Source organism: Nanorana parkeri, unplaced genomic scaffold (genome assembly GCF_000935625.1).
Source record: "Nanorana parkeri isolate BGI_ZX_2015 unplaced genomic scaffold, ASM93562v1 scaffold503, whole genome shotgun sequence".
In the NCBI taxonomy this organism is placed as follows: Eukaryota; Metazoa; Chordata; class Amphibia; order Anura; family Dicroglossidae; genus Nanorana; species Nanorana parkeri.
In genome coordinates this window covers 564,917-584,029 of record NW_017306771.1, presented here as the reverse complement: position 1 = coordinate 584,029, position 19,113 = coordinate 564,917, and the positions used below count along the sequence as shown (strand labels likewise).

General features: G+C 40.6%; 1 protein-coding gene across 1 annotated transcript in view; it reads right to left on the bottom strand.

Annotated features, from left to right (window-relative positions):
• Positions 1 to 19,113, bottom strand: part of POLA1 (DNA polymerase alpha 1, catalytic subunit) — a 282,895-nt gene that overhangs the window by 38,635 nt on the left and 225,147 nt on the right. The window contains exon 36 of the mRNA XM_018561137.1: positions 13,586 to 13,682. Within this exon, the coding sequence (XP_018416639.1) occupies positions 13,586 to 13,682 (97 nt within the window). The remainder of the gene's footprint in view (positions 1 to 13,585; positions 13,683 to 19,113) is intronic.

The window sequence follows — 19,113 nt, the reverse complement described above, 5'->3', positions numbered from 1 at the left end:
ACACATTTGTAGTCCACGTAAAATGACAGAGTGGGGTCAGCGCATTCCAACATGACTGCGCACCACAAAGCAAGGTCCATAAAGAAATGGATGAGCTTGTTTGGGGTGGAGGAACTTGACTGGCCTGCACAGAGTCCTGACCTCAACCTGGCAGAACACCTTTGGGATGAATTAGAGCGGAGACTGCAAGCCAGGCCTTCTCGTCCAACATCAGTACCTGACCTAAAAAATGCACTTCTGGAAGAATGGTCAAACATTCCCATAGATACACTCCTAAACCTTGTGGACAGCCTTCCCAGAAGAGTTGAAGCTGTTATAGCGGCAAAGGATGGGCCAACTCATTATTGAGCCCTACAAACTAGACTGGGATGCCATTAAAGTTCATGTGTGCGTAAAGGCAGGCGTCCCAATACCTTTGGCAATATAGTGTATATACAGTATCTCACAGAAATGAGTACACCCCTCACATTTTTGTAACATTTTATTATATCATTTCATGTGACGACACTGAAGAAATGAGTGTAATTTCATTTTACATTGTAAAAATTGCTACAATGTAAAGTAGTGAGTGTACAGCTTGTATATCAGTGTACATTTGCTGTCCCCTCAAAATAACTCACACAGCCATTAATGTCTAAACCGCTGACAACAAATGTGAGTACACCCCTAAGTGAAAATGTCCAAATTGGGCCCAATTAGCCATTTTCCCTCCCCCGTGTCATGTGACTCGTTAGTGTTACAAGGTCTCATGTGTGAATGGGGAGCAGGTGTGTTAAATTTGGTGTTATCGCTCTCGCTCTCTCATACTGGTCACTGGAAGTTCAACATGGCACCTCATGGCAAAGAACTTTTTGAGGATCTGAAAAAAAGAGTTGTTGCTCTACATAAAGATGGCCCAGGCTATAAGAAGATTGCCAAGACCCTGAAACTGAGCTGCAGCACGGTACAGACCATACAGAAGTTTAACAGGACAGGTTCCACTCAGAACAGGCCTCGCCATGGTCGACCAAAGAAGTTGAGTGCACGTGCTCAGCTTCATATCTGGAGGTAATTTCTTCTGTGTCGTCAAATGACATAATAAAATATTTATAAAAATGTGAGGGGTGTACTCACTTGTGAGATACTGTATATATATTATACACAGACACACACACTATACTGTATATATACACACACACACTGATCAACCATAACATTATTTTGTTACAATGACATAATTACATCTGTATGTGGGTAGGATATAGTAAGCAGCAAGTGAACATTTTGTCCCTGAAGTTAATGTGTTGGAAGCAGAAAACAATGGGAAAGCACAAGGATTCGAGCGACTTTGACAAGGGCCAAATTGTAATGGCCAGATGTCTGGGTCAGAGCAACTTTGAAATTGCAGCTCTTGTGGGACGTACTTAGTCTGCAGTAGTCAGGACCTAGCAAAAATGGTCCAAGGAAGGAGCCAACAGAAAAGCTACCGTAGCTCAAACTGCTGAAAAAGTCAATGCTGGTTCTGATAGAAAGCGGTCTGAACACACAGTGCATTGCAGTTTGTTGCGTATGGTGCCACAGACTGGTCAGGGTGCCCGCCCATGCTGTGTCCACTGCCAAAAAGCACCTAAATAACCTAAGTACATGAGCATCAGAATGAATGACCGGGTACGTGTGTCACTTCCCTGGGGAAGAGAGGGCACAAGGATGCACTATGGGAAGAAGGCAAGCCAACAGAGGTAGTGTGATGCTTTGGGCAATGTTCTGCTAGGAAACCTTGGGTCCTGCCATGCATGTGGATGTTACTTTGTCACATACCATCTACCTAAACATTGTTGCTGACCAAGTACAGTCTTTCATGGAAACAGCATTGCCCGACGGCAGTGGCCGTTTTGCAGCGGGTTAATGCGTCCTGCAAAGTTGTTCAAGAATGGTTTAAGGAATGCAATGAGTTTGAGGTGTTGACTTGGCCTCCAAATTCTCAATCCAATCGAGCATCTGTGGGATACTGGAAGTCCGATCCATGGAGGCCCCACCCCACAACATACATTACTTAAAGTGGAACTTTACCCCCTTTTGCTAAAAATCACATCAGCATGCATCTCTGCGTGTGGACATCAACTCGTCTTAGCCTGCATTTACACAAAGCGTTTGCAGTTCCTGCACGGAAGACCTTGCATGACAAAAACGCGAATGTTTTTCAATCTGCGAGGATGCTGCTCGTTTGTGGCTATTAAATAGCCGCAAACATGCGGAATCCGCTGGATTATCGCGCTTGCACTATTTCGGGGGATGCGTGGTCCTGGTAATGGTGTGAACGATGCACATTGAAGTAAATTGTTTTTTGTGTTTAGAACAGCTTCACACGTATCCGTACAGCCGAATACGCGCAAAGAGCGGCTCAGGCGTGAATGGAGCCTCACATTAAACATTTTTCTTTTACTTACAATTACTGTTTTTCCACCTCCTGGTTCTATTGGGCATTAGTGATGCAGCCTGTGCCCAACTGCTGCACCCTGGGAAGGTTACATCACAGTGCATTGCTTGAGAAATCTTATCCGTAATTTCATGAGATTTCAGAGAAACACATTTTCGTCCCCTGAGATGTGCATGCACGTGTGCCAGAGTTCCAAGAAGTAAAAGGGGGATTATAGTAATCTGCCCTTAGTTAAAAAAAAGCAAGAATGTATTTGAGGATTGCCATTGCTAAACATTTCTAAAGGTGCATCTGTTGTCATGTCAAAGATATGGGTAAAGTTCCTCTTTAAAGAATTTGCTACTGATGGCTTAGTGCCAGATACCAAAGCATACCCTCAGAGGTCTAGTGGAGTACATGCCTTGACGGGTCAGGGCTATTTTGGCGGCAAAATGGGTACCTACTCAATATTTGGCGGGTGTTCATAATGTTATGGCTGATCAGTGTGTGTATATATACATGTTCATATTAACACTTTAATTGCACAGCACTTTTTAGGAGTTGTCTAGCAAAGGATGAATACGTGTACAATTGGGACTTTTCAGCGTATTTAAAACATATCTGAACTTTTTTGACTTTGACCATATGGATTACATTGTCCATAATGTTGAAGTAGATAAAAAAAAAACAGAGCAAGGGAGTTAGCCATATTCTCTAAGAAATCAAGAAGCAGACGTCAACCTATTAAACATCAATTTCCAGTGACCTTTAGGGTTGTTCAAGGTTCAGTTACAATCACAAAAGATTTTCAAAGATGCACAAAAGGTATGGTATTCAAGTCTTAGATTGCAATTGAGATAACCAGCTACTTTCATTTGAATTTCAAATCAATGGGAGTAAAAATGCCTGGCACAATTGGATCAGCATTCACACACATGGTTATAAAATGTATATTTTGGTAAAAGGCACAATACCACATATTTAAGCAATAGGTTACTCCCAAAAAGAAAAAGCAATTCATAAGATCCCCCTATGGCCAACATATTAATGTGTACATTGTGCAATGCATATATTACCTTTATCTCTATGGTATCAGTGGGGGAAGTGCCATTTGTTTTAAAGCACAGCACATTTTCCCTTGCAAGGCAGACCAAGCAGAACAGTTGTTTATATGGCATTTGGCAGAAAGTTCTTAAGTACACATAACCTACTTTTTGGGATACAACTATATTAGAGATATTGCATGTTATGGTATCAAAATATGACCAGTTTAGGAAAGGGTTGAGTACAGTAAGAATGGTTAAGCTATGGAATACCTTTTTGGTGTGGCAGTATTGGCATTGTAAATAATGACATGTTTCTCCTAGAAAGAAAAACGAGAACTGCCTAAGGGTTTACACTTTGCCTTCCATGCATGATAAATGTGTTTGACATACTCTTACCAGATAGTGGTGATGGCTCTCCTATTGCACAGACCATTATGCATTAACTGTGCTGCTCCTAAAGGTGGCAATACACTGTACAACCATCGCAAGACGTTAGTCTTGCGATGGTTGTAAAGTGATTAAAAAAACGTACGATCTGCCCATCTTGGACAGGCAGATCGCACTCTCGATCATCGCAAGCCCGCCCCCGAGGGGCGGGCTTCCGATGACCGCAATGCTGAACGGGCAGTGTGCACGTGCGCACACCGGCCCGTTCCGCATTTGTCTCCCGAGCACTGTTCAAACCAGCCAAAAATCGTACGATTCTCGGCTGGTTTTCTAACATGCTCCTTAGACAAAAGACGTGCGACCGTACAGTAGAAACGGTCGCACGTCTTCGTTCACACTGTTCGATTTTCGTACGATCGTGGGATTTCCCGCGATTCTCGTACGAGAATCGAGCAGTGTATGGGCACCTTAAGAGTAAAAAAAAAAACAAAAAAGAAAACACAACCCCCCCCCATTGCAGAGGATGCAGGAGATGGTAGAATAGTATAAAGGAAGCTGCAAACATTAGAAAACATTCACTCGACCCAGCAGTTTATAGCCAGATCATGAAGGGTTTGGATGGTTGTAAATATTCACCCACTTTGAAGGCTTGCACAATAAAACGCATGCAAAACAAATGGCAACATGCTAACAAATGCAAAAATATCTGGTATTGGTCTATTCTCCCACAATCACCAAAACTATAAGTTTTAAGCAATCCTTAAAATCTCTGCAAATGTCATTAAGGACTTTAACTGCAGATCAGTACTTGCTATTTCTTAATTATCTAAGTATAGATAAAGGCAAGACTACTTATTCAGATAGAAGTCAGGTTTTTTTTTTTTTCTATTGCTGTGCACTTCAATTTACCCAGCACCATACCCTAAGGCTGGGTTCACACCTGGGCGTACGGAATATGCGCGTTTGCCGAGCGTTTTTAGTGCGATTTGCGGTAAACGAAACACGCGTTTACAAGGGCTATCCGGCTGTGGATACGCGTGGAAAATACACCCCAAAGAAGCTCCTGTACTTCTTTGGGCGTAGGGCGTTTTTCAGCGCGTAGGAACGCGCTGAAATACGCCCAGGTGGGAACCATGCTCCTAGGCAATTATTGGTTTTCACATGCTGAGCGTTTTACAGCGCGTCTCTCCCGAGACCCTCTGCTCAAGACATCAGGCTGGCACCCCAGAGCAGCACGGCATGTAGAAGATTAATTTACTATTATTCTGCATCGTTGTATAATGTATTGCAGAGATATGTAGTCCTCGGTAACTGATGGTATTATTCTGCATTTCTTTATGATGTATTGCTGGGATTTGTAGTCATGTATAGCTGGTGACATTCTGCACTGCTGTATATTGTATTGTTGAGATTTGTACGCCTCTATAGCTGCTTTTCTGCATTGCTATATAATGTATTGCTGAGATTTGTAGTCCCTCTACAGCTCGGAGTCAGTGGCAGAACTACCAGGGTCACATCTGCAACCCGGGCCCTGGCTCTCCACCAATGTCCTAAAATCATTAGTTTGTTATGTTTCACATAACACAGACACAAAAAGGCATCGGTAAGTACTTGAGGAAAAGTATCGATACTCGTACTCTGTGTGGAAAAATGGTATTGATGCATCCCTAGAATAAACCTTAAAATTACAGTTATTGAGGTTTCTTATTCAAGTGAAAAAACAGTGCCAGAAATTGCCCAAAAATCCAGGATATCTGATTGATATTTAACTGATTTCTCAGTTCAGGCAAATACTGCGTTTTTGTTAAAATAAGAAAGATTGAAAGTTACAAATTTCTAAAATGTGGGATAAATTAATTGAATGTGGATATTGTACAGTTGTCTTGGATAGGGTTCTGGCTTAGGCTTTCAAAAGAATGCAGTGAAACTAGGCCTTCACTACGTGTTATAGAATTTTTATACACATTACATTTTTTCTCACAAAACTTGTAATATAAGCTCCCACATATTGAGTTATGATGGAGATCAATGTACAGATATTTAGCAGCCCCCTTTATATAGTTATATTTGCAGTAAAAATCTGAAAGACTCCTTTGTTTGGGCATATGCCAGAGATCAGTACCACACAGACAGACCTTTTAACATTTCTGAAAAGAAAGGATGTTACAAATGTCAAAAATGAAATCTGTAGTGTCATTATTTTTGGCCCTACTTTTCCACAAGCTCATTTAGAATATAGGTTTAAAAATGTGTGATTATTTAAATTGCAATAGTCTTCTGTAAGTATATGCTTAAGCGTCCATGTGTGCTTATTTATATAGAGAAAACTACAGGTCCCTTCAAAAGTTACTTTCAGAAACACAGAAGTGGTGTCAGGGTGACCATTGAGAACTGTTGAAGGCCTGTTAACCCCAATAAACCAGTAGCTGTTTATTTCAATGAGGTATTGCATCAGATTCATAAACAGAGGTATGGTGATAGATTGGAACCTGCCTCTTAACTGAAAAGGCAGGGGTAGGGGGGTGGCAGGCACTGGAGATCGCTTACTGAAGAGAGGATGGTATTGGATATATACATCGCAGACCATGTCACCCAGGGGCCTGAACTCCATGATGTCATATTTACCATCCTTATTAAAAAGTGGTACATATTCATGTATAGTGTACTATAAGCTTTTCTTCCTTAGTGTCCATATATACACTATATTGCCAAAAGTATTAGGACAGCAGGCCAAATCATTGGATTCAGGTGTTCCAATCACCCCCATGGCTAGAGGTGTATAAAATCAAGCACCTAGGCATGAACAACATTTGTGAAAGAAAGGGTCACTCTCAGGAGCTCAGTGAATTCAAGCGTGGTACCGTGATAGGTTGCCACCTGTGCAATAAGTCCATCAGTGAAACTTCCTTGCCACTAAATATTCCACGTCAACTGTTAGTGGTATTATAACAAAGTGGAAGCAACTGGGAACAGCAGCAACTCAGCCACGAAGTTGTAGTTCATGTAAAATGACAGAGCGGGGTCAGCGCATGCTGAAGCACACAGTGCTCAGAAGTCGATAACTGTGCGCACGAGCAGGAAAGACCCGCTTGTTTCTACAGCCTTTAACGGCTGTTTCACATACAACCGATCAGCAGCTCTATAGCCGCCAATCGGTTGTATGGCGTGAATTTCGGGAGCCCCCCCCCGATCGCGAGTGCCGCCATCTCCCCCCTCCTGACCCTCACCTTTAATCCCGGGATCCGCTAGCCCATCTGCGGCCCGGGACCGGCTCGGGAGGGGGAGGGAGGGAGATCAGCTCCTTGCTGATCTCCCTCTGTAGTGTGAATGCAGAAGTGATGTGTATTACATCACTTCCGCATTCACCTGTCAGTCATCGGGCTCCTACTGCCAGAGAGAAGAAGCAAATCTGTGCTTCATCAGCTTCTTTTGGGGTCTCCAGGTGACATTAGGGGTCTAGAGACCCCTAATGTCTCCATAAAGAGGACCTGTCAGTGTACCTGTGCTATTATATAGGGGGATAGTATCCCCCTATGTAATAGCAATAACAATAAGTGTAAAAAAAAAAATCTATATAAATAAAAAAAGTTAAAAAAAATAAAAGTCACAAACAAAAAAAGTTTAAAAAAATAACAGGTCACAAATAAAAAAAAGTAAACCCCCCCCTCACAATGTTTAAGTCCCCCCACCTTCGTTTACGCACATTTAAACGTAAACATGCGTCGCATGCGCCAGCACGCGAAAATGTCAATTGCGCTACACATGTTACATATCGCCGCGAACGTTGCAGTGAAAGCAATCATTTTAGGGCCATCAATCACTGATAACACTAAACTGATGAGCGGTAAAAGCTTTTAATGCGTCGCCTATGGCCAATTTTGGGTAATGTAGTTTGAGGTTTTGCGCGCGTACGCAGTTTTAAGGCTTGACATGTTTGGTGTCTCTTTACCCGACGTGACCCCGTCTTTTATATTTTAACAAAAAATTGGGTAATAATAAATGTTTTAGAATTTATTATAGGGGAAACTTTTTTTTTTAATTTTCTGTAATTTCTTTTCACATATATATAAAAAAATAAAAACCCCAGTGGTGAATAAATACCACCAAAATAAAGCTCTATGTGTCCCCAAAAAAGGGTATAAAATTCATTTCAGTACAGCGCTGCATGACAGAATAAATGTCAAAGTAACCGCAGCGCTGAATACTGAAAAATGGCCTGGATGGGAAGGGGGTTTAACCCCCGGATGTCAACTGGTTAAAGATTATGTGCGCGTAAAGGCAGGTGTCCCAATACTTTTGGCAATATAGTGTATATTTATTTTGAATTTGTGGATAAGTCCATGGGCAACTAACACCAGATTCTCTAATTGTCCACATCACCAATGTCACTGGGAATAAAAGTAAGGGTAAACCAGGAATTTTGAGTTCGTCACAAGAATGGGAATACAGGGGAAACATTCCAATGGGGATACTTCATGTAACAACTAAGAGGGGATATCACTCACGTTATGAAGATATCCTCTTACTTCCTATTGAGTATACAGGACAGGAAGAGAAAAGGGAAAAAAAAAAGAAAACTGGCTGCAATTTTAAGCCTCCTCTTTGAGAAAAGTTTCAGGTTCAGATATACTATGTAGAAAACTGCAGGCAAAGGACAAAATCAAGCTGCATTGGCAGCATAAAGAGCCATTTTTAATGGTTCTGAATTAAAATTCTGGAAGAGTTCTGAATTTATATTCTGGAAGAAAATAGTGCTTCACAAAGTTCTGAGCATTTAAAAGGAAACGGATGATTTTCTGCAGTAACTGGCATCAAACTAACCATTACACATAATGTAGTTTGACCCAACAAAGGTGCAGACACAACAAGAAGCCCAAAAACTACAGTCCTTAGTAATACTGAATATCCCAATGGAAAAATAAATACATTGAGGGAACATAATAACATTTTCTTGCAGAATTGTGTAATATTTGCGATTTGATTTTTATTTACAATACGCAATCACTAAAGATAATGAGATCAGTTGGGTTGCTAGTATAAATTGCATTGTGTATGTCCAGGATTAGAAATGTCAGCTAATTTTTATTAGGAAGCAGGTTAATCAAAAAAAGGGTATATAAAGAACTCCAAAATAGCTAAAGCGTATTCCTATTGTGTAAATAGAAATTGTGCTGCCTATCATTCAGTCATATTTGTGTGTCTTTTAGTGATCACTCAGCTGAAATGTCTGTTTCAAGCTAAGTGGAGATACTATGTTATGTTTTATGTCAAAATAATTACATAATTATATTCAAAGCTAAATTATTTAAGATGGGAAAACATTCTGATATGCTTTTGACAGTCAGAATCTTGGCAGGCACAAATCATCTTAACAATGAAATTCCATTAACACGTGTATTTACTTCATTTAAACCAGTATTCACAAATATGTATCAACCACAGGTATAATTCCATGTGATTGTTAAAAGGTGGTCATTTGTAACATGAAACACTTTTTTTGCACAATGCCTCTACTTTATTGTTGCCGTGTATTTATATTACTCCTGCTTGTTTTCCCACTGACTATCAGCCAGAGCCTGCATGATCTTACCCAGAATCCTTTACTTGCCATTTAGTCTAAATATGTAGTGCTAAAAAGTTTGTAGGCAAAATCCAAGAGAGAAAGGCTGGAGATTCCGTACTATGCAATTAAACCCTTTTAAGTCATTCAATAACTGTATAACTAAATGCATGTGGACTTGAGTTGCTAGGAGGGCATATTATTAAGCCATTCACATGTTTATACATTAGTAAAGTTATATATAAAAAAAAAAATAGTAGCCCAAACTATTTATAGACTTCAACATTTAATTCCTTTTTTTTTTTTTTTTTAAGATAGGTGCATTTTAAATGTTTACTCTACTTATTCTAGGCTCTAGATCATAGGAATAAGCAGAAATTTGTGGCAGTATCAGTACCAACTGAAATCTATGTTTATTCTTTGAGGGCTTACAATCTAAAAGGGAGGGGCAAGTGATACATGAGGAGGTAGCTATGTGGGGATGAAATGTTTGAAAAAGTGATAGTTCAGTGGTTAGGTTGAGGTGGAATAGGCTTCCCTGAAAAGATGAGTCTTAAGAGATCGCCTAAAGACAGTCAGAGTGGGAAATCGTCGGACAGGTTGGGGTAAAGAGTTCCAGAGGATGGGAGAGGCTCTCGAGAAGTCCCGGAGGCGAGCATGGGAGGAGTTGACGAGGGAGCTGGAAAGCAGGTGGTCATTGGAAGAGCGGAGGGGACGGTTAGGGTGATACTTTGAGACGAGGTTGGAGATATAGCCGGGTGCAGAGTTGTGGATGGCTTTGTAAGTCGTTAAGTCGTAAGCAATGTTATTAAGTCGTTAATATTATTAGCAATGTTAAAGTCACCAAGAATGATAGTGGGTATTTCTGAGGAGAGAAAGTAGGGTAGCCACATATAACTACTTATCTGAGCCTTCTCCATGCCCACAGCTTGGCTGCATTTGGAGCCTTCAGTCCAAGTTCTACAGGGCATGTGCAAGCTAATCACAGTTATGAATAGGCTGCCCCCATCTGAGATGTGAAGGTTAGCCTCTACTATCAGGGTTTACACAAGCATATTGGGGTTTACTAAGGAGAGTAAGCAAGCATGTGCCAAAGCTAATTACATAGCTTGGAACAAGTGGACAGTGCTTAGGAGGTCTCAGAAAAAGTATTCCACTAAAAATTAAGCTTTGTTTGATTAACCCCTTAATAACCAAGGCCTTTTTTTGCACCCATGTTACAATTCACATTTTAGGGCAGAAAATTACTTGAAACCCCCAAACATTATATATTTTGTGAAAACCAAGACCCTTTAGAATAAAATGTTTATGTTGCACAATATTAGCGGAACCTATTATCAAACCCAAAAAGTTAGCGAAAAATGCACTTAAGTTAAATTTAGTGCCCCAAAATACGTTTATAATGTGTTCAGCATTATAAAAAAAATATAAAAGATGAAGTTACGAGTAGATGGATACCCAACATGCCCAGGTTAAACATTTTGTGCGTCTGTGAAACGGCAACAAGCTTAAGTACACCAAAAAGTCCACAGGCGATGCTTTAAAAGCACCTAGAGGTAATCAGTTATGAGATAAGCATAAATATTGGCCCTAGAATTATTGCTCGCACTCTGGCGAGCGCTGCAATACCCAACAGTCGTTTTCGTACATAGGTGCAACCATGTTTACGTTATGACGCGAGTGCTTGCGTGGGACTTTAAATTTTTTTAAAAAATTTGTACATTTATTTAAAAATGTATTTTTGCTTTACTGTACTTGCTATCACATAGGGAGGCTTACAAGTTTACTGCTGAGTCGCCAGAATAGCTTCTATTGTAAAGCCGGCCGCCGGCTCTACAAATGTAAATAGACTCGAGAGTCTGTTTAAATGAGCCCACTGCCAGTGCCAACTATGTACTGAAAGCGTAGTTCCACTTTTGCATGAAATTTGAGAAAACTCCACTCTGTCTAGTATGTCTTCCTATTCACACAGCGTACCTAAAGCTACATTTAAAAAAAAATGTTCATACCTTTTCAGTTGTTTCTTTTAGCAGACTGAAAGCTCAACAAATAGAAATTGGAGGGGGACAAAGTGGGGACAGACGGCATTTCCCTCATTAACACACAGTGTAGAAAAGGACACAGTGTTCAAATCTACTTTACAACTGATGAGATATTCTTGCATAGTAAAGACAGGCTTAATTACAGTGGAGACTGCCAGATGACCCCGCTCGGAGCGCCGCCCAACGGAGCAGCAGTGACGCGACGCTCGGTGAGGTAAGTAAGAAGACACCTGACGCTGACTCGAGTATAAGCCGAGGGGGGGCACTTTTCAGCCAAAAAAATGGGCTGAAAATCTCGGCTTATACTCGAGTATATACGGTAACTCCCCAGTCCATCATTAACATTACATAACGACGGAAAATCTCAGTTTAGGAGTTTCTAGAAAACAGAAAGTAAAGATGGATTTTCTTTTAGTTAGGATTATGCTATGTGAATGGGAACAAATTTAAAGCATGTGTGTCCCAACTTGGCTGCAAAAGTGAAAATACACTTTAGACTTCCAAGGCTCTTATTTCTTCCATGAAACTGGTTATTCCCACGTTACAGTTTGTGACTTTAGCTGGCTGAGCTTAATATGGGTGTAGAAACATTTTGCAGTTTTGCTGCACGTTCATAAAATGATCTACACTCCCTTTTAACATTGATCACTGGTGCAAACTGAGGTAAAATCATAATTTCTTGCACTCGTCATTCAGTTGGCGACATTAAACCCTTGGTTTTTTTTTAAGCAGCAGTGTATATGGCCATTTATTTATTGAGCTTTTTTTTTTTTTTTTATTGCACTCACAATTTATTTTTAGCAGCTTTCATTCTGCGGCCATCTCCCCTCCTGTTTGTAGAGGAGACACCAATGTGTTCTCCCAGCCGGCAACTAAGCCGAGCTGTGTGCATTCACCGACACACACACAATGCTTGATAAGCCACGCCCCTTTTGCATGCCTCCTCACAGTAATATGACAGGCAGGTGGAGTGGCCTATTGCTGCCCTGCCCCCAGTGGCCTTGGGATCCTGCCCCTCAACACGGAACTTCGGGGACACAGCAGATCGCCCGGGAGCCGGCAATTGGGTGGGGCGGGGGAGGCATAGAAAGGTAGCAGGAAGTTTTTTTTACTTTAATGCATTCTCTGCCTTTCGTACTACTTTAAGGTTTGCATTCTTTTGTGTTTGAATAACTTTAGTAGTGGAAATTTCTCAGTTGTAATCTGCTCAGTATCCGCATACCATAGCACTTTCTCTTCTAGCGCCAATATCACATCCAATTGATTCAACCTACTCTATGCAACTGTTTTGTGACATTGCACATATTTCAACTGCTGAGTTTTTGTGTCCAGCATTTGTGACAGTAAGAGCTCCAAACAGACACACATCCTAGAAGTTCTCCTGAGCACTTCTTAAACTACCGCAAAGATGGCTCATACCCTCAAGTCAGCTGAGCAGCTCAGGCTATTCAGCTGTCATCCAGGGGGTTCCCAACAAGCTTGTAGCAGTTTAAAAAAAAAATTATAGCAACAGTTTTGAGACAATTCTCCTTACGTAGGCATTTAGGAATGAAACAAACTAAGATGATAAATCTGTCACTATATGCACTAGAAATAAGTGATCCGATAGTTTGAGAGACACTGATAATGTGGCAACATTAATCAATTCCCCACATTATCTTTAAATATATGGAAAACCATCATTCATTATGAATGGCATGCACAGTCTATGGTTATTAGAGCACTGGCCCATATAAAACAGTAAGCCTCAACTACCGTAGTAGTTTAGAGACGCAAGCCCTTCTACTGCTACCAACGTTGGCTATTAGAGCTGATCAGGTGCAGAGTACCTGTGCGAGTATTAGCAAAAGTCCTATAAAACTGAAAGGTATGCAGGACATGCATTTATATATTTAAAAATATATATTTTAACACCTGTTAGTATGATCAACAACAGCTACAGCTATGTGTGAATGTAGCTCACTAGCCAATAACATTGGGGACCTCTGGTGTATGGCATATCTGTGAGGGCAGAGATGTCTGCAGGAATGCACAACCTCTTGCTGAGTAGAGATTTTTCAGGTCCTCCACTCACCGATCTATAACAAATTCTTCATTCTAACCCGATTCTGAAATTCAAGTCAACGTAATACAAGTGGACCACATGCATCCTCACCTTTCTCCTGCTCTGTAACAACCTTCTCCAGCGCATAATCCCAGTCAAAGATAAATCGATAGAAACATAACTGAGTGTACAAGGCTTTCTCCGGGTACTGCAAAATAATCAACGAAAAAATAAAAATCAATAACAGCAACTGGTACATTTATCACCCTGTAAAATGTGAGAGTAAAAAACTGCTTTAATGCAACAAAAGCAGGTATGCAAGCAATTATCCGGAACAAAAGCAGCAGAATTCAGCTTTACTTCAAGAGCAAATATCTGTGGATATCATCACGTTTACAAACCAGAGTGAGTTTTTTTTTCTCTCAAACACGAGAAGACATAGCAACATCGATCTCACACAAACACGAGATATTACTTTTTTTCAATATAGATGAAGTTGCAGCAGCAGTAGTATTGCAAGCAAGGGAAAACATAAATCGTGCATTTTGGGCATGTTAAGCCAGCCACTAATGTCCCCTCCTCCATAAAGGGAGGGTATTGGAGAAAAAGATAAAAATTAATTGGTGGATGGATTATGACTTCACATCTGTTTACCTGCTGTACTCGAGTAACTACAAGTTCTAATCACAAATGGACACGTAATGCCTCCTAAACTAGGCAGATTCAGGACCCAATCACACCAGTGTTCGGACCAGATACGGTAGGTAACTTTTTTTTTTCCGCACCAAAAATGCATCCCAATATATTTGTATGTGATTTCTGTGCTATGTTGACTCCAGTGCAGGAAAAAAAAAATACTGAATGTCACATTTCCTCTGTACCGGAACGCGTCACAAACGCACCAAACCAGAATGAGAAAAAAATAAACAAACAAATTCCCTGAACTATGTGAACCGAGACACCACGACTACAAAAACAATACACAGGACTAAAAAAAATGCATCTACATCCAAATTTTATCCTGATTTTACACGAATGAGAAGAGCCGAAAAGGAGCGCTGTCGTGAGTACAAACACTTCATGTATTATGATTGCATGCATACTACTCTTTTGCTGTAGCTGCCCACTGATTGCATGTATACTGCTTTTCTGATGTAGGTTTCCTGCGAGCACGTTGTTTCAGGATTGCAATAACCATAATGAAGAACATACCTGCCTACAAATCAAACAGGTCTGCTCATGAGCTCACACAAACAAGAGGACGAGCTATGACATGGAGCAGGAAGTGACCTCAGAGATTAATTTGCATAGTGCCATTCTCCCCACCCCCCAAAAAACGCACCGGAATGCTTCAGCAACACGTAAAAAACCACCGCATTTGCAGAAATGCGTGCAGATCTGGTCCGGACATGGTGTGACAGGGCCCTCAACGCACACATTTTCTTGTTCACATATTGCAGATTTTGTCTGCTCCAGTTTTGATAAATTCCCCTCACGGAGTATTTGGTGGAATGGGGAAGGATAAGTGCATGGCTTGTCAGGGGTGATCAAGGGAAACAGCAAGTGTAGTTACATTAAGGAAATCTGGTTTTAATAGTGAAAGACAGGGGAAGTCATCAGTTCTGCTATATGAAGAAATTCAAGGCCTTTCTTGCCAAAAACATGTCCTAAAAATTTGTCATTCACAACAGTAAGCTTTTACCAAACCTTTCAAGGCAACTTTCAGCTCCAGATCGGGGCCAAAACAGGTTTTCTGAGGTGTTTAAACCCGTCACGTTTTTATTGCAGTCCGACTCTGTAAAGGCTCCGTTTACACAAAAGCACTAAACATAAAAACTAAGACAATGCAATGTATCATCACATCTGTTCGACGTCCGCACAAAAAAGTCTAAGCGCAACATTCTGGGCAGATTCCGCATGTTGCCTTGTCGCACTCCTTACCGGAGATGGCCAATAGCAGAGGGGGTGCTCGTAGTGACTGCGGATGGTGCCGCCAGACAATAAATGTAAATGGATACCAGCACACCGAAATAATTTCAAATCACCAAGTGCCCATTTATTGAGTGTCAGGTCATCAGAACAAGCTCTTTCTGGCCATGCAGGGTCCCCTTTATCAGGCTCAGCAATGACGTGTGCGCAAATCTCACAGCACATTATATAGACAGAGATGTAAAAACCGCCCGCAAGAACAGCCCCTGATGGCTTTGTGACGTCATAAACCTGCCATAAATGTTGTAAGCAGATAGCAGCATAGTCATAATCACCTAAAAAAATAACCACAGGAATAACACGATGTTGAAAAAAATTGGTATTGCGTAAAAGTCATATACTAAGCATAAAACAACTTGGCTATAGTAGTAGCCACAAACGTTCAGAATCCAAGAGTTTGTTAAAAATGTGCGTGTTTGAGGAAAACCATGCGAAAAACGCAAACTTGTGTGAATGGAGCCTTAAGGGGATTCACTCATGATAACTGCCCCGATAGCCAGAACAATGGAAGTAAAAGTGAGTTGACACCAGAACAGGAATGGAGGTAAAACACTTCTTCTCGTAACAAGTGTCCAAGAGGGAATGTCCTTCACATTGGAAAGATATCCTTTCACTCCCTGTTAAGTCTACAGAACAGAAAGTGAAAAGAAATCTACCTAACAAGACATGTTGGGGGAGGAGGAGGAGAAGACAGCAGTTAAAACTAGGGATGCTTTTGGCAAAATGCAGAAAGTCCATCTTTCGGCCGAAATAGTCGTGCATGCCTAGTTTCTCTCCTCCCACTGGGCGCTGCTTTATGTCCTCTCTGATACAGCGCAGCGTCCAGCAGGGAGGAGAGAAACTGTCAGGGGGGGCCCGAGGGGCAATTGAAATTGCTTTAAAGATCTTTCAGACAAGTTTAGGTCAAGTCTCCATCCTGGAATGTTGGGAGACGTAGACTTTAAATCAGCAATGGCTTTAATGTCCCTGGCGTGTAAGCCCATAGCAATACATTCTTCAGGCTGGGGTCCAAAAAAAAAAGTATAGAATGGCATAAAATTTTAAAGACAGTTTTTAAACTGACATTTGGGCAAATTGCTAAATACCAAGACAAAATACAGATATAAGAGCCGTTTTACCTGCCAAAGATTGGATTTCTGTTCAACCAGTCTGGAGATTTACCCTGTCTGATAGCTCACCCAGCTTAGCATCTGCATTTTTCTCTGCTGCAGTTAACACAGGTAAGTGAAGTAACCACCTTGCCTGCACCCTGTGTTTGGTAAGTGAAGGAGCAGCTCAGGTCAATCTGACTGTCAGTATGTTCATTGTTGGTACAATGAATACACAAAGCTGGCCCTTATTGATGTGCCAGTCACCCAGTCCTCCTGCAGTGTTTATATCTGAGGGATAAATCTTAGGCCCCATTCATGTCTATGGGTAGTTAGGGCACAGGCGTGGTTAGCACCAGAGAACATTTCAGGCCCCACAATGTACACACAATAGGAGGAAGAGTTCTAGCTTATTTTGGTTTAGGGGGCTAAGAAGTATAGGCTAGAGTATATTTGATACTTTAGGGAAAAGACAATTCCATTTGTCCCGAGAGTCTAATGCATAAAATACACCTTAACCATTAACTTCTGCTTGACATACCTAATTTAATAAACCTCAAACACCCGTGGCCTGCATCCGCTATTAAAGTTAATCTAAACGGTGCCCATACACATCAATTTCTGTTTAGAAAATCGTCCACGAATGGTCTTTCGAACGATGATCAGTTGATGGGACACCAAAGATTTTAATTACTGTACTCATGACCAAATTTCCTCGGTCATCTTTTTTTTTTAATCGAACGTAAATCAATGGAATAGTGGCGTTTTAGTACGAAAAAAAATCGCAGCAAGAACACCGCACATGCGCAAATGAAAATCCGTTCTGTCGATCGAAAGTGAGTTGGTATTGCTAACGAACAATTATCGAAATCAACATTGGTCTGTGCATGATGGGCTATTTGAGCTAGAATCAAAAGAGGGTTCTTGGCAGCAACACAAATTTCTGATCGAGAATCTATAGGTGTATGGCCAGCTTAAATCTAAACAAAATATTCAGGCTAATTAAGTTTAAAAAAAAAAAGTCCACACCCATGTGTGTCTGGTCATATGTCACAAAAACAGTAATGCAACCCAAAACTGACAGGATGAGAAAAGTTAGCTTCTTAAAAATATGGCGCCAATGGTGAATATTATATCTGAAAACTTTAATTTGTACCACTAGAGTTCCTCCTTTATAAAAACGCAGTTGAAACAATTCTATCCCATCCCTCCTATCCAGCAGTAGGAAGAGAAAAAGCCGGCAGCCATAATTATCCTATTGTAAATACGCTGAAAAAAATCACATTATATATCACTACACATTTATTTTTAGGAAATCCTGATTGCTACATCAGGAGAGAGAGATGAAAAAGGGACAGTGATTAAGTTATTTGTTTAGTTTTTAAGATTCAGTAGTAATTGCGGGTACACATCTCCCTGACTGCACACATGTTGCAGGTTGAATAGAACACTGAAATTACCTCCTTCATAATAGTTTGTTTTGATAATGTATTGTGTGTGGAGATGATGAGAAACAGTTGCTGTCAATTTGATTAGCCATTATATTTTTATGTTAATTGCCATTATTGGGTCCATTCTGTTTAGTGTCACCATAGAAGCCATACAATGTTAGCATAAATAACAAATTGGAGTAAATTAGGAAGATATATTTTTGCCAATTCATTTTAATTGCCCCTCAGTCCTTCCGTTGGTTAACGCAGTTGTTGACCCATAATAAGCGCTAGGTCAATATAGCTGCTTGTCAATTCAGAAATGCAAAGTGCTGTGGTTCTGAGTAATGGATATACAACAACCTTTGCCAGCCAACTGAAGCAAAACGAATGGCATGTCACATGAAGGAATAAAGCATCAAACAGAGAGTTTAGCGACCTCATATTAGTAGATGGGCTAATTAAAAGTCACTGCCTAAATGGATAGGGAAAATGAAATATATTTCCCCCCCCCCCTCAACACCTCCTGTACTTTTGCTCACTGGCACATTTTGCAATTAGCAAGATGGGTGAAAACAAAAGAATCAATTAGATTTTCACTGTCAAATATGATTAGGCTGAAAGCTTAGAACAAAAATTAATTGACTCCTTCCCTACTGCACTGTGACAGAGCTACCTGAAAACACACTTGATAGAGCTACTGGGAAAACAGCTCACAAGCAGCAAACCTAGCCTCTAATACTTGCTGATTACAATTTTACATGTTGTGCAGTTTATGCATTTTTCTTTTCCTGGAAATCTGCTTTAGTTCCATTAAGCTTCCTGATTCTTCTTAATCATGTTATTTTCAAAACATGTTCAAAGACCTACTTTAATATACCTTTCCTCAATGAACATTAGTTTCTAGTTAGGCTATGCTTTGTTCTATAGAGCACTAAACTTGCGCAGTACGGTCAGGCCTATTTACTGTACTAAAGTACATACTGATGTGCTGTAACTATAGCAACCAACTGGAAGAGTCTTTTATAATCTGGTCAACACAAAACGGGAGTAAAATTATTTCAGATTGGTTGATGAGCTACAGCATGCTATTGTTCTCTGAACATTTTTTATTGTGTCAGTGGCACACAAG